This window comes from Palaemon carinicauda, chromosome 17 (genome assembly GCF_036898095.1).
Source record: "Palaemon carinicauda isolate YSFRI2023 chromosome 17, ASM3689809v2, whole genome shotgun sequence".
In the NCBI taxonomy this organism is placed as follows: domain Eukaryota; kingdom Metazoa; phylum Arthropoda; class Malacostraca; order Decapoda; family Palaemonidae; genus Palaemon; species Palaemon carinicauda.
In genome coordinates, this window is record NC_090741.1 from 48,869,929 (window position 1) to 48,885,666 (window position 15,738).

Here is a 15,738-nt window from a genome sequence, read left to right on the forward strand (position 1 = left end):
GTTTTCTTGAATGAAATTTGTTTTTATTGGTTTGCCTTATTGTTATTATTGTTGTTGTTATTATAATTATCATTATCACCATTATTATTATTATTATAATTATCATTATTATTCATATTAATATTATCCCTATTATAATTATTAGTATTATTATTTTATTAGTAATAATAGCATACAATAACAATTTCCTCAATATAATAAAGAGCAAGTCTCTCTCTCTCTCTCTCTCTCTCTCTCTCTCTCTCTCTCTCTCTCTCTCTCTATATATATATATATATATATATATATATATATATATATATATCAATGAGAGATAGATAGATAGAGAGAATTGCAGGATCAATAATAAACCGAAGAACATTCAAACATATGTACCAACAACATCCCATAAGGAGGAAGAAACTGAAACTTTTTATGAAGACCTTGAGATATCTATGAAAAAATAAACATAAGACTCTTTTTACGTTTGTTTTTGGTGATTTCAATCTTAAAGAAGGTCAACAGAAAAGAGGAGAATCAGCAGTATGTAAATTTGGAGTAGGCACAAGGAATGACAGAGGAGACATGCTTGTAGAATTTGCTGAAAGAAACAATCTTAAAATAGGGAACATTTTATAATAAAAAAAAATGGCATGGAGAAGCCTAAATGGAGAAACGAAAAATGCAGTAGATTTTATTCTCATTGAAAAAGTCATATTGGTTAAAGATGTTCATTGAAAATGCAGAGACGACAAATGCCAGTTATGGACGAACCTCTGGAGATTGTTAATGAATATACATACTTAGGACAGACAGTGTTTTTCAGACAGTGTTTTCCCAGGAATTCAGACCGAAATTAAAAGGATAAGCATGGGATGGAGAGCATTTGGTAAACAAAGTGAGATTATGAAAATAAAATGCCACTTTCTCTAAAAAGAAAAATACTTAATGAGATGGTCCTACCAGTAATAACTTATGCATAAAAAAATTGGAGCCTTTCTGAAGTCTTACAACTTAAGATAGTTACAACTCATAGAGCTATGAAAAGAATTGAAATGTGGGAGGGTGGGCTGTGGCACCCTAGCAGTACCAGCTGAACTCGGTTGAGTCCCATGTTAGGCTGGAGGAACGTAGAGAGTAGAGGTCCCCTTTTTTGTTTTGTTTCATTTGTTTGATGTCCGCTACCCCCCAAAATTGGGGGAAGTGCCTTGGTATATGTATGTATGTATGTATGAAAAGAATAATGATGGGAATAACAATAAGAGAAAAAAAAATATTAACACGGATACCAGAGCAAACTAAATATTGTAAAGGATATTCTAACAATATGCAAGAAACAGAAATGGACATGAGCAGGACATATAATGATGACAGACAATAGATGGACATTAGGAATAACAGAATGGGTCCCTACAGATTATAAAAGAAGCAGAGGAAGGAAGAGATGATGATAGATTGACGAACTAAGAAAGTTTGAGGGTGTGGAGTGGCACAGAAAGACCATAAACAGATGCAAGTGGAAGGACATGTCTGAGGCCTTTGATTTGCAGTGGACTAGTATTGGTTGCTGATGATATATATATATATATATATATATATATATATATTTATATATATATATATATATTTATATATATATATATATATATATATATATATATAAATATATATATATATATATATATATATATATATATATATATATATATATACTGTATATATATATATATACATATATATATATATATATATATATATATATATATATATATATATATATATATATAAATTTCTACCTCATACTTGGGATCGAACGCTAGCCCCTTCTAATGAAAGGCCAGGTCGAAACCAACCATGCCACGAGAGCCCATAAAAGGAAATCTGAACCTGACACTAATCTAGCTGTCCGAGGATTTACCTGGTGAGACATCAGTCTCTTTACCATCGAGTTTTACCAGATTTCCCCGGGCCACCACGTGACACAATTGGTAGTAATTCATTCAAATTACGCCTAATGAGTCAATATGGATAAATATCAACACAACATCGTGTTCAAATAGTAATAAATTTCTACCTCATACTTGGGATCGAACGCTAGCCCCTTCTAATGAAAGGCCAGGTCGAAACCAACCATGCCACGAGAGCCCATAAAAGGAAATCTGAACCTGACACTAATCTAGCTGTCCGAGGATTTACCTGGTGAGACATCAGTCTCTTTACCAGCGAGTTTTACCAGATTTCCCCGGGCCACCACGTGACACAATTGGTAGTAATTCATTCAAATTACCCCTAATGAGTCAATATGGATAAATATCAACACAACATCGTGTTCAAATAGAAATAAATTTCTACCTCATACTTGGGATCGAACGCTAGCCCCTTCTAATGAAAGGCCAGGTCGAAACCAACCATGCCACGAGAGCCCATAAAAGGAAATCTGAACCTGACACTAATCTAGCTGTCCGAGGATTTACCTGGTGAGACATCAGTCTCTTTACCAGCGAGTTTTACCAGATTTCCCCGGGCCACCACGTGACACAATTGGTAGTAATTCATTCAAATTACCCCTAATGAGTCAATATGGATAAATATCAACACAACATCGTGTTCAAATAGAAATAAATTTCTACCTCATACTTGGGATCGAACGCTAGCCCCTTCTAATGAAAGGCCAGGTCGAAACCAACCATGCCACGAGAGCCCATAAAAGGAAATCTGAACCTGACACTAATCTAGCTGTCCGAGGATTTACCTGGTGAGACATCAGTCTCTTTACCAGCGAGTTTTACCAGATTTCCCCGGGCCACCACGTGACACAATTGGTAGTAATTCATTCAAATTACCCCTAATGAGTCAATATGGATAAATATCAACACAACAGCGTGTTCAAATAGAAATAAATTTCTACCTCATACTTGGGATCGAACGCTAGCCCCTTCTAATGAAAGGCCAGGTCGAAACCAACCATGCCACTAGAGCCCATAAAAGGAAATCTGAACCTGACACTAATCTAGCTGTCCGAGGATTTACCTGGTGAGACATCAGTCTCTTTACCATCGAGTTTTACCAGATTTCCCCGGGCCACCACGTGACACAATTGGTAGTAATTCATTCAAATTACCCCTAATGAGTCAATATGGATAAATATCAACACAACATCGTGTTCAAATAGTAATAAATTTCTACCTCATACTTGGGATCGAACGCTAGCCCCTTCTAATGAAAGGCCAGGTCGAAACCAACCATGCCACGAGAGCCCATAAAAGGAAATCTGAACCTGACACTAATCTAGCTGTCCGAGGATTTACCTGGTGAGACATCAGTCTCTTTACCAGCGAGTTTTACCAGATTTCCCCGGGCCACCACGTGACACAATTGGTAGTAATTCATTCAAATTACCCCTAATGAGTCAATATGGATAAATATCAACACAACATCGTGTTCAAATAGAAATAAATTTCTACCTCATACTTGGGATCGAACGCTAGCCCCTTCTAATGAAAGGCCAGGTCGAAACCAACCATGCCACGAGAGCCCATAAAAGGAAATCTGAACCTGACACTAATCTAGCTGTCCGAGGATTTACCTGGTGAGACATCAGTCTCTTTACTAGCGAGTTTTACCAGATTTCCCCGGGCCACCACGTGACACAATTGGTAGTAATTCATTCAAATTACCCCTAATGAGTCAATATGGATAAATATCAACACAACATCGTGTTCAAATAGAAATAAATTTCTACCTCATACTTGGGATCGAACGCTAGCCCCTTCTAATGAAAGGCCAGGTCGAAACCAACCATGCCACGAGAGCCCATAAAAGGAAATCTGAACCTGACACTAATCTAGCTGTCCGAGGATTTACCTGGTGAGACATCAGTCTCTTTACCAGCGAGTTTTACCAGATTTCCCCGGGCCACCACGTGACACAATTGGTAGTAATTCATTCAAATTACCCCTAATGAGTCAATATGGATAAATATCAACACAACATCGTGTTCAAATAGAAATAAATTTCTACCTCATACTTGGGATCGAACGCTAGCCCCTTCTAATGAAAGGCCAGGTCGAAACCAACCATGCCACGAGAGCCCATAAAAGGAAATCTGAACCTGACACTAATCTAGCTGTCCGAGGATTTACCTGGTGAGACATCAGTCTCTTTACCAGCGAGTTTTACCAGATTTCCCTGGGCCACCACGTGACACAATTGGTAGTAATTCATTCAAATTACCCCTAATGAGTCAATATGGATAAATATCAACACAACATCGTGTTCAAATAGAAATAAATTTCTACCTCATACTTGGGATCGAACGCTAGCCCCTTCTAATGAAAGGCCAGGTCGAAACCAACCATGCCACGAGAGCCCATAAAAGGAAATCTGAACCTGACACTAATCTAGCTGTCCGAGGATTTACCTGGTGAGACATCAGTCTCTTTACCAGCGAGTTTTACCAGATTTCCCCGGGCCACCACGTGACACAATTGGTAGTAATTCATTCAAATTACCCCTAATGAGTCAATATGGATAAATATCAACACAACATCGTGTTCAAATAGAAATAAATTTCTACCTCATACTTGGGATCGAACGCTAGCCCCTTCTAATGAAAGGCCAGGTCGAAACCAACCATGCCACGAGAGCCCATAAAAGGAAATCTGAACCTGACACTAATCTAGCTGTCCGAGGATTTACCTGGTGAGACATCAGTCTCTTTACCAGCGAGTTTTACCAGATTTCCCTGGGCCACCACGTGACACAATTGGTAGTAATTCATTCAAATTACCCCTAATGAGTCAATATGGATAAATATCAACACAACATCGTGTTCAAATAGAAATAAATTTCTACCTCATACTTGGGATCGAACGCTAGCCCCTTCTAATGAAAGGCCAGGTCGAAACCAACCATGATACTAGAGCCCATAAAAGGAAATCTGAACCTGACACTAATCTAGCTGTCCGAGGATTTACCTGGTGAGACATCAGTCTCTTTACCATCGAGTTTTACCAGATTTCCCCGGGCCACCACGTGACACAATTGGTAGTAATTCATTCAAATTACCCCTAATGAGTCAATATGGATAAATATCAACACAACATCGTGTTCAAATAGTAATAAATTTCTACCTCATACTTGGGATCGAACGCTAGCCCCTTCTAATGAAAGGCCAGGTCGAAACCAACCATGCCACGAGAGCCCATAAAAGGAAATCTGAACCTGACACTAATCTAGCTGTCCGAGGATTTACCTGGTGAGACATCAGTCTCTTTACCAGCGAGTTTTACCAGATTTCCCCGGGCCACCACGTGACACAATTGGTAGTAATTCATTCAAATTACCCCTAATGAGTCAATATGGATAAATATCAACACAACATCGTGTTCAAATAGAAATAAATTTCTACCTCATACTTGGGATCGAACGCTAGCCCCTTCTAATGAAAGGCCAGGTCGAAACCAACCATGCCACGAGAGCCCATAAAAGGAAATCTGAACCTGACACTAATCTAGCTGTCCGAGGATTTACCTGGTGAGACATCAGTCTCTTTACCAGCGAGTTTTACCAGATTTCCCCGGGCCACCACGTGACACAATTGGTAGTAATTCATTCAAATTACCCCTAATGAGTCAATATGGATAAATATCAACACAACATCGTGTTCAAATAGAAATAAATTTCTACCTCATACTTGGGATCGAACGCTAGCCCCTTCTAATGAAAGGCCAGGTCGAAACCAACCATGCCACGAGAGCCCATAAAAGGAAATCTGAACCTGACACTAATCTAGCTGTCCGAGGATTTACCTGGTGAGACATCAGTCTCTTTACCAGCGAGTTTTACCAGATTTCCCCGGGCCACCACGTGACACAATTGGTAGTAATTCATTCAAATTACCCCTAATGAGTCAATATGGATAAATATCAACACAACATCGTGTTCAAATAGAAATAAATTTCTACCTCATACTTGGGATCGAACGCTAGCCCCTTCTAATGAAAGGCCAGGTCGAAACCAACCATGCCACGAGAGCCCATAAAAGGAAATCTGAACCTGACACTAATCTAGCTGTCCGAGGATTTACCTGGTGAGACATCAGTCTCTTTACCAGCGAGTTTTACCAGATTTCCCCGGGCCACCACGTGACACAATTGGTAGTAATTCATTCAAATTACCCCTAATGAGTCAATATGGATAAATATCAACACAACATCGTGTTCAAATAGAAATAAATTTCTACCTCATACTTGGGATCGAACGCTAGCCCCTTCTAATGAAAGGCCAGGTCGAAACCAACCATGCCACGAGAGCCCATAAAAGGAAATCTGAACCTGACACTAATCTAGCTGTCCGAGGATTTACCTGGTGAGACATCAGTCTCTTTACCAGCGAGTTTTACCAGATTTCCCTGGGCCACCACGTGACACAATTGGTAGTAATTCATTCAAATTACCCCTAATGAGTCAATATGGATAAATATCAACACAACATCGTGTTCAAATAGAAATAAATTTCTACCTCATACTTGGGATCGAACGCTAGCCCCTTCTAATGAAAGGCCAGGTCGAAACCAACCATGCCACGAGAGCCCATAAAAGGAAATCTGAACCTGACACTAATCTAGCTGTCCGAGGATTTACCTGGTGAGACATCAGTCTCTTTACCAGCGAGTTTTACCAGATTTCCCCGGGCCACCACGTGACACAATTGGTAGTAATTCATTCAAATTACCCCTAATGAGTCAATATGGATAAATATCAACACAACATCGTGTTCAAATAGAAATAAATTTCTACCTCATACTTGGGATCGAACGCTAGCCCCTTCTAATGAAAGGCCAGGTCGAAACCAACCATGCCATGAGAGCCCATAAAAGGAAATCTGAACCTGACACTAATCTAGCTGTCCGAGGATTTACCTGGTGAGACATCAGTCTCTTTACCAGCGAGTTTTACCAGATTTCCCTGGGCCACCACGTGACACAATTGGTAGTAATTCATTCAAATTACCCCTAATGAGTCAATATGGATAAATATCAACACAACATCGTGTTCAAATAGAAATAAATTTCTACCTCATACTTGGGATCGAACGCTAGCCCCTTCTAATGAAAGGCCAGGTCGAAACCAACCATGATACTAGAGCCCATAAAAGGAAATCTGAACCTGACACTAATCTAGCTGTCCGAGGATTTACCTGGTGAGACATCAGTCTCTTTACCATCGAGTTTTACCAGATTTCCCCGGGCCACCACGTGACACAATTGGTAGTAATTCATTCAAATTACCCCTAATGAGTCAATATGGATAAATATCAACACAACATCGTGTTCAAATAGTAATAAATTTCTACCTCATACTTGGGATCGAACGCTAGCCCCTTCTAATGAAAGGCCAGGTCGAAACCAACCATGCCACGAGAGCCCATAAAAGGAAATCTGAACCTGACACTAATCTAGCTGTCCGAGGATTTACCTGGTGAGACATCAGTCTCTTTACCAGCGAGTTTTACCAGATTTCCCCGGGCCACCACGTGACACAATTGGTAGTAATTCATTCAAATTACCCCTAATGAGTCAATATGGATAAATATCAACACAACATCGTGTTCAAATAGAAATAAATTTCTACCTCATACTTGGGATCGAACGCTAGCCCCTTCTAATGAAAGGCCAGGTCGAAACCAACCATGCCACGAGAGCCCATAAAAGGAAATCTGAACCTGACACTAATCTAGCTGTCCGAGGATTTACCTGGTGAGACATCAGTCTCTTTACCAGCGAGTTTTACCAGATTTCCCCGGGCCACCACGTGACACAATTGGTAGTAATTCATTCAAATTACCCCTAATGAGTCAATATGGATAAATATCAACACAACATCGTGTTCAAATAGAAATAAATTTCTACCTCATACTTGGGATCGAACGCTAGCCCCTTCTAATGAAAGGCCAGGTCGAAACCAACCATGCCACGAGAGCCCATAAAAGGAAATCTGAACCTGACACTAATCTAGCTGTCCGAGGATTTACCTGGTGAGACATCAGTCTCTTTACCAGCGAGTTTTACCAGATTTCCCCGGGCCACCACGTGACACAATTGGTAGTAATTCATTCAAATTACCCCTAATGAGTCAATATGGATAAATATCAACACAACATCGTGTTCAAATAGAAATAAATTTCTACCTCATACTTGGGATCGAACGCTAGCCCCTTCTAATGAAAGGCCAGGTCGAAACCAACCATGCCACGAGAGCCCATAAAAGGAAATCTGAACCTGACACTAATCTAGCTGTCCGAGGATTTACCTGGTGAGACATCAGTCTCTTTACCAGCGAGTTTTACCAGATTTCCCTGGGCCACCACGTGACACAATTGGTAGTAATTCATTCAAATTACCCCTAATGAGTCAATATGGATAAATATCAACACAACATCGTGTTCAAATAGAAATAAATTTCTACCTCATACTTGGGATCGAACGCTAGCCCCTTCTAATGAAAGGCCAGGTCGAAGGGGCTAGCGTTCGATCCCAAGTATGAGGTAGAAATTTATTTCTATTTGAACACGATGTTGTGTTGATATTTATCCATATTGACTCATTAGGGGTAATTTGAATGAATTACTACCAATTGTGTCACGTGGTGGCCCGGGGAAATCTGGTAAAACTCGCTGGTAAAGAGACTGATGTCTCACCAGGTAAATCCTCGGACAGCTAGATTAGTGTCAGGTTCAGATTTCCTTTTATGGGCTCTCGTGGCATGGTTGGTTTCGACCTGGCCTTTCATTAGAAGGGGCTAGCGTTCGATCCCAAGTATGAGGTAGAAACTTATTTCTATTTGAACACGATGTTGTGTTGATATTTATCCATATATATATATATATATATATATATATATATATATATATATATATATATATATATATATATATACATCCAGTCAGGCCCAATCTCTATTCCTCGGGGACGGAAGAGAGGGAGTAGCTATACCCTGGCGAGAGAAGGGCGTGTGATCACATGTGGATAACTCTCTAAATACTTAGCTATTATTTTTGATGGGTCACATGCACTATCAATAACGATTATAATAATAATAATAAAGAAAACCAATAACAATTTTTTTCATTCAATAAAACCAACATCTCTATTTCCTTCCTATTAAAAGTGAAATGCATAAATCTCATAAGCATGATTTTAATGATGATTGTAATTTCAAAATGCAACTTCCGGACCACTATACTCAATTTTTTTTAATGAGGAGCATTTGCACCGACTCGCAGCGGTGCCCTTTTAGCTCGGAAAAGTTTCCTGCTATCTGATTGGTTAGAATTATCTTGTGCAACCAATCAGCGATCAGGAAACTTTTCAGAGCTAAAAAGGGCACCTCTGCGAGTCGGTACAAATCTGCCTCACTAAAAAGAATTGACTATAGTATCATAGAATTAATTCAATTACGACAATATCTATTAGCTGGGTTAAAATCCACAGAGCACTTAACTTAAAAGGTGAGGTTAAAGGTGTCTGGTTTCAGTTCCAGTTCCATCAGAATAGATGCTCACCAGAACGTCAGCCGGGCAAGCCCAAACCCCCACTGTGGTGCCCTACCACAGCAGTAGCCTCCCCAGTAAACAGTTTAAACTCACGGCCCTGGGCGGGGATCGATCTCTTGCCACGCGAATGCGAGGCAAACACGTTACCACTGTACTTAACTTTACCACAAGTAAACAAATAAAGCATTGCAAACCCCAATAAAACACAGTATATAAAATCTGCATTATAACCAAACCACAGCCACTAACATCTGCATCAAACAAACGCATACGCAACATAACAAACTTATTGCTAGCACAAGTTAAAAAGAATAAAAAACCTTCTCCCTTGTATCACGGCAGGTGTCTGCACACAGACTTCGTTGCCATTTACAACATGAACAACAACACGATCCGAAGAGAAATCGATCACTATTGTGGGTCTTCAGTTCCACTTCCTGTGATGTCGTCCAAGTCAGGTAATAGTAGTTAATAGTTAATAGTTAATAGTAGTAAGAGTAGTTAATAGTCTAAAAGGTGAATAGGTGGACCTTTTGAAGTTTGAATTTTGTGCATGTTTCTTTTGGTTTACGAGAGGGGCATTATCCTCATTTCTTAACTTTGTTACTTGTATTTTCTACTTTGCTTTGTATCTTTACTTCTTTTTTAGTTTATTTTTTACTTATTTTTCCTTTACTGTATTAGAAAGCTTTCTCAGTTGGGGCCATAAGATTTGTGGCATTCTGCTTTTCCAGCTAAGAAGTGGTAGTAGTAGTTAATTACTAACACTTTTTAAAGTATAAAATTTGACATAAATCAACATTTTGACTACTCCTGATGAGAATGGAAAACCTTGTCCTATTCGCAAGACTGAAGTAAAGTGTTTAATTATAATAATGTATCCCCAAACCAGTATCCAGTGTTGAAGCTAAAAGAACATCGCACGCAAGATGACCGTAAAGGCAACAATAAGATAGACCCTATATTTGCAGGTATGCAAGTGGTTTTCAAATCCGGCGCAAATCCTTTGACCAGACTTCCACACCCATTCGTGTATGGATTCTCTGTACGGTTCAAATTTGTCAAAGGCAAGTACAGTACTGTATTGTAATTTTCTTTCTTCATACACACTTCTATTCACTGCATAGAAAATAATTGCACACCAATAAAACTCATTGAAACACAACTTCAATCACACAAAAATTATCAGTATAACTTCACGTCTTGATAATATGTTTCATATATTTCAACTGGCCTTTGCCAAACAAGTCCCTATTCCTTAAATTGTCTCAGTTTAAATTTCATCCTATTTGAGATAAAATGTATGTTTCTTTTTTAAGTACCAATACTTTGGTATTCCTTTCCTCTATGTTTTACAATAATTTACAGGACATGTACCTTTTTTTATCTCCATTACTAGATTTAGTATTTGTAAGTTTACCCCAAATACCATGACAAGCTTTCATGCTTAAATGTCACCAGAAAAATTTATAACTCTGGCGTTGTTAATGCTGTTCACATTATAACTTTGAGAGGAAATTACATTTCTTAAAAATACATTTCATTTAATTAAATGTTTCAACTGCCATTTACATATTCATACTGCAAATGGTTGTCATTTACAGTCAGCCCTCGATATTCGCGGATTCGGTCATTGACGATAAAAAGAACCGTAAAACATATACCCAGTTTCACGATAAGAATTCTCACGGCCCGATTTCAAACTGATCACACTCCTTTGCACCCGGCATGCCATTGCCCTTTAAACAGCACAACAACCTTTCTCTCCCTGACTAGGCCTCAATCGCGCATCATCTCTCCTCACGTGGGCATCTCCTGCTTCAGTGATGTAAAAAAACCTGTACATATCCAATGAGTTTATACAGATTTTAGTTTAAAATATGATACGTACATTATGATACCCCATGCGCCAAACACTCGACGGCTGAAGAGTTGCATTGTGCTTCCGGTTTACGATGTTGAACTTCATATGTAAACGGTTTGAGGTTTTATACTGATACTTTTCTTTCATTTTTTTTAGTGTTAGTGTAATCATTGTGTCTTAGTTTTACTGTACTGTTACACCAACTACAGTACAGTACTGTACAGTATACAGAATAACATACAGTACTTTACAGTAGCAATGTAGATATGGGCTATGTGTATGGTGCGAGTCAACTTGCCGAAAACAGCAATTACTTATGAGCGTTACCTTAGCTAATCAGCCGGTACTGTAGTGATAGTACTGTACATATATTACAGTAATATATATGCTCTTCACACTCCCCAAGAGAGATTAGTTCACCAAATTTCTAACTAAACTCAACAAGGCACTACAAGAGTTGGAAGACCCAGACCTACATGGCTGAGGACTATGAAGCATGAAGTAGATGATAAATGGAGAAGTATTGATTTAAAAGCTCAAGATAGAGACAACTGGCGAAATCTAACCGAGGCCCTTTGCATCAATAGGCGTAGGAGGAGATGATGATGATGACACTCATCAGTAAATATTTTCATTTAGGAAAGTTTTGTTGTTACTGTTACTCTACATACTACAGGTACGTGTAAGTGCGGCACCGAGTCATATTTCATATTGTGTGTCCCATATTCTTACCATAAACGTAATACGCGTGTGTATTATACACTTACTGAAATGTGTTCATTCATAACACAATACTTATACTGTGATAGAAAACAAAAACAATATTAGGCTGTACATTGGGTTATTTAGTGTGTTAGTCAATTGTGCATAGGCAATGGGTTTCAAGTTAGTAGGTTAGAAGTTAACCTAACCTAAGGCAGCAAGTATTTGCGGATTCTCGCTTTTCGCGCCTGTATGTGTTATCAAACTACTGCGAATAAGGAGGGTTGACTGTATTTACTAACACAAATTGTTATCTTTAAACATTTCTTATTACACCACAGTACATTCTATTCCATGGAAGCTTGCTCAGTACGAGAATGGTCTTCAAAAGAGTTTATTCCACATGAATTAACCCTTTTACCCCCAAAGGACGTACTGGTACGTTTCACAAAACCCATCCCTTTACCCCCATGGACGTACCGGTACGTCCTTGCAAAAAAATGCTATAAAAATTTTTTTTTTCATATTTTTGACAATTTTTTGAAAAAATTCAGGCATTTTCCAAGAGAATGAGACAAACCTGACTTCTCTATGACAAAAATTAAGGCTGTTAGAGCAATTTAAAAAAATATACTGCAAAATGTGCTGGGAAAAAATAACCCCTTGGGGGTTAAGGGTTGGAAATTTCCAAAGAGCCTGGGGGTAAAAGGGTTAAGATATAATAACAGTACTGTACAATAATATGAATTGCTATAAATCCATCAGATTTTGGAATAACATCAGGCCAACAAACAAAACCGGGAACCTGCAAATTCATCTACAACAGTACCCTAGTCAGAAATGGCACCCTAAACTCGCCTAACCCAGGAGGATTTTACCCACAAGATACCACTTGCCACTACATCTTCCGCGCGCGAAACGGAGAGATCGTGAGGCTCATCTTCAAGTACTTTGATGTAGAGGGAATCTTGCCGTAAGTTAATGTGCACTGTGCAGTCTTTTCTTTAATACCTCCTAAAAGTTAATAAATTGACTAAAGCTTATAAGCGCAAGGAAATCAAGTTTTCTTTTTCTTCCTTGGCCTTCATAAATTTTTTGCAACTTCATGAAAAAGGTCTATTAGTGAAAAAGTGAGATACCACTCCATTCCTAAAGGTTAAAATGCCACTTGAGTTAAGACAAACAAATAATAGCATGAATATAGTTCTCTTACACTTGAGTGGCAAAAGTCATTTATCAAAAAAAAGCTAACAAGAGGAATTGAAAGTAAAATTAGGAAAATTACCATATCAGAAAACTATAAACTGACTGATGAGAATGAAATAATTACAAAAGACTTATTAATACTATACTCTGATACGAACAACCATGTCTTTCCACGCAAACATTACTAGCAAACAAAGTTCAAAATTTGATTAAAGTCTCCCTGATAATGTATTTTATATTTATGAAATCCTACCAAAGAATTCTTACATCTCAAAGAATCATGACTATACTCAATTAAATATTAAGTCCCAAAGAAGCATTAATATACTCAATTAAATATTAAGTAGGTGAGTCATTATGATGTTTAGGCCATAAATTCTAGCACTGAAACATGCCTGTTATTCAGAGTTCTTTCAACTTGACTTTTCTTGAGGCACTGAGGAATCACGGTAATTTTTCCTCTAAAAAGAAATTTCATTTCAGGTGTGACAGGACTTCAGACAGTGATTCCCTAGAATTCTCCAACTTTCCTTCAGCTGACAGGAAGATACCACCTTACTGTGGGGCTAATGGACCAAAAATCATGCAGAGCGATGCTTCGTACTTCCGCGTCACCTTTAAAAGCAACGACAAGTTTGACGGGACAGGATTTACAGCCGATTTTCAGTTCCTGGACATTTCGAAGCAACCTCACGTTATCAGAAGAATTATTGCACCTATAGTGACAGGGTCAAAAGGCTAGTAGGAAATTTAAAAAAAAAGAAACTGAAAAATTAATTATCTTCAAAAGACAAATAACAAAAAGATGAATAAAAAAGCAAAATAAGATTAAGTGAATCATGTCAATTTGTTGAATAAAGATAAATTTACTCTAAGTTTCAACTTCTGAAAATGATACTTGATAAACAAAAATTCAATGTTTACAGGCAATGATAATGAGAACAATTTTCAGATGTGTGTAAAGTGATAAATATTTTTCAAGTTGCATTTCCTTTGGATTGATCTATGGAACTTAGGCCATATTACATTGTGCTGGACTAAGAAGAAGCATCATGTTTAGCACAACATGAAGTTAGACATTTGGTTTACATAACTCTCGTTTGGCTGTGATTTTTCAACATAATTCAGTCCAGCTGGGAATCCAACTTACATCTTGTGTGGCAAAATCTTCCTCCTACATACATATACCAAGGCACTTCCCCCAATTTTGGGGGGTAGCCGACATCAACAAATGAAAAAAAAAAAAAAAAAAAAGGGGGGACCTCTACTCTCTATGTTCCTCCCAGCCTAACAAGGGACTCAACCAAGTTCAGCTGGTACTGCTAGGGTGCCACAGCCCTTTCTTCCTCCTACTATCATAATTTCCCATTGGTTTCTCCCTGCAAAGCTATTCAACAACTTTAACCTTATTTTTCTTTAGTTTTTGGGTAGCTTCACAACAAACCCTTGTGTTAAGAGTTAGGAGAGCCATTGCATATGACTGGATATTTTCTTACACTACACTACTAGCAGTACCAGCTGAACTCAATTGAGTCCCTTGTTAGGCTGGGAGGAACGTAGAGAGTAGAGGTCCCCTTTTTTGTTTTTGTTTCATTTGTTGATGTCAGTTACCCCACAAAATTGGGGGAAGTGCCTTGGTATATGTATGTATGTATGTATGAACTATAATCAAATCAAAACCTCAAAATGAGAGAAAAACTACGATCAATCTAAAGTATTCACAACTTGTCAGATGTATGTACAGTTCAAATATATATAATAACCCTTTTACCCCCAAAGGATGTACTGGTACGTTTCACAAAACCCATCCCTTTACCCCCATGGACGTACCAGTACGTCCTTGCAAAAAACTGCTATAAAAATTTTTTTTTTTCATATTTTTGATAATTTATTTAGAAAATTCAGGCATTTTCCAAGAGAATGAGACCAACCTGACCTCTCTATGACAAAAATTAAGGCTGTTAGAGCAATTTAAAAAAAATATACTGCAAAATGTGCTGGGAAAAAAATAACCCCTGGGGGTTAAGGGCTGGAAAGTTCCAAATAGCCAGGGGGTAAAAGGGTTAAGCTCAACCAAAGTAAATGGAGAACCACACTTCTTATGTTTACAGCAGTAGTGCCCAGGCATGCCACAGCAAGAATCCTTATCAATGCATTCTCATGCTACGTACATTTGTAAAGGTGTGTGACAGACATTGTTACCGGTACTGAATTGATACAGGCTTATTATGTTCCTAAGGCAGTCTCAAACTAGGAACAAAGGCCTGGCCTTAATTTTACTATACATATGAGTAGCATTAGCCCGAGTGACTAGAGGGCAAACATTCTCTTTACACTGAACGTGATGTCGCCTACGTGTTCCAGATCAAATAATATTACTGTTTAATTCTGCATCCATAAAAAAGATGAAAACATTCAGCATCCATTATCCC

The 15,738-nt window shown here is 38.3% G+C and overlaps 1 protein-coding gene across 1 annotated transcript in view; it reads left to right on the plus strand.

Annotated features, from left to right (window-relative positions):
* LOC137656065 (suppressor of lurcher protein 1-like) overlaps positions 1-14,152 on the plus strand; it is a 15,306-nt gene extending 1,154 nt beyond the window's left edge. The window contains exons 3-6 of the mRNA XM_068390239.1: positions 9,877-9,992; positions 10,506-10,601; positions 12,866-13,073; positions 13,790-14,152. Of these exons, the coding sequence (XP_068246340.1) occupies positions 9,877-9,992; positions 10,506-10,601; positions 12,866-13,073; positions 13,790-14,048 (679 nt within the window). The 3' untranslated portion in view covers positions 14,049-14,152. The remainder of the gene's footprint in view (positions 1-9,876; positions 9,993-10,505; positions 10,602-12,865; positions 13,074-13,789) is intronic.
* The last annotated feature ends 1,586 nt before the right edge of the window (positions 14,153-15,738 follow it).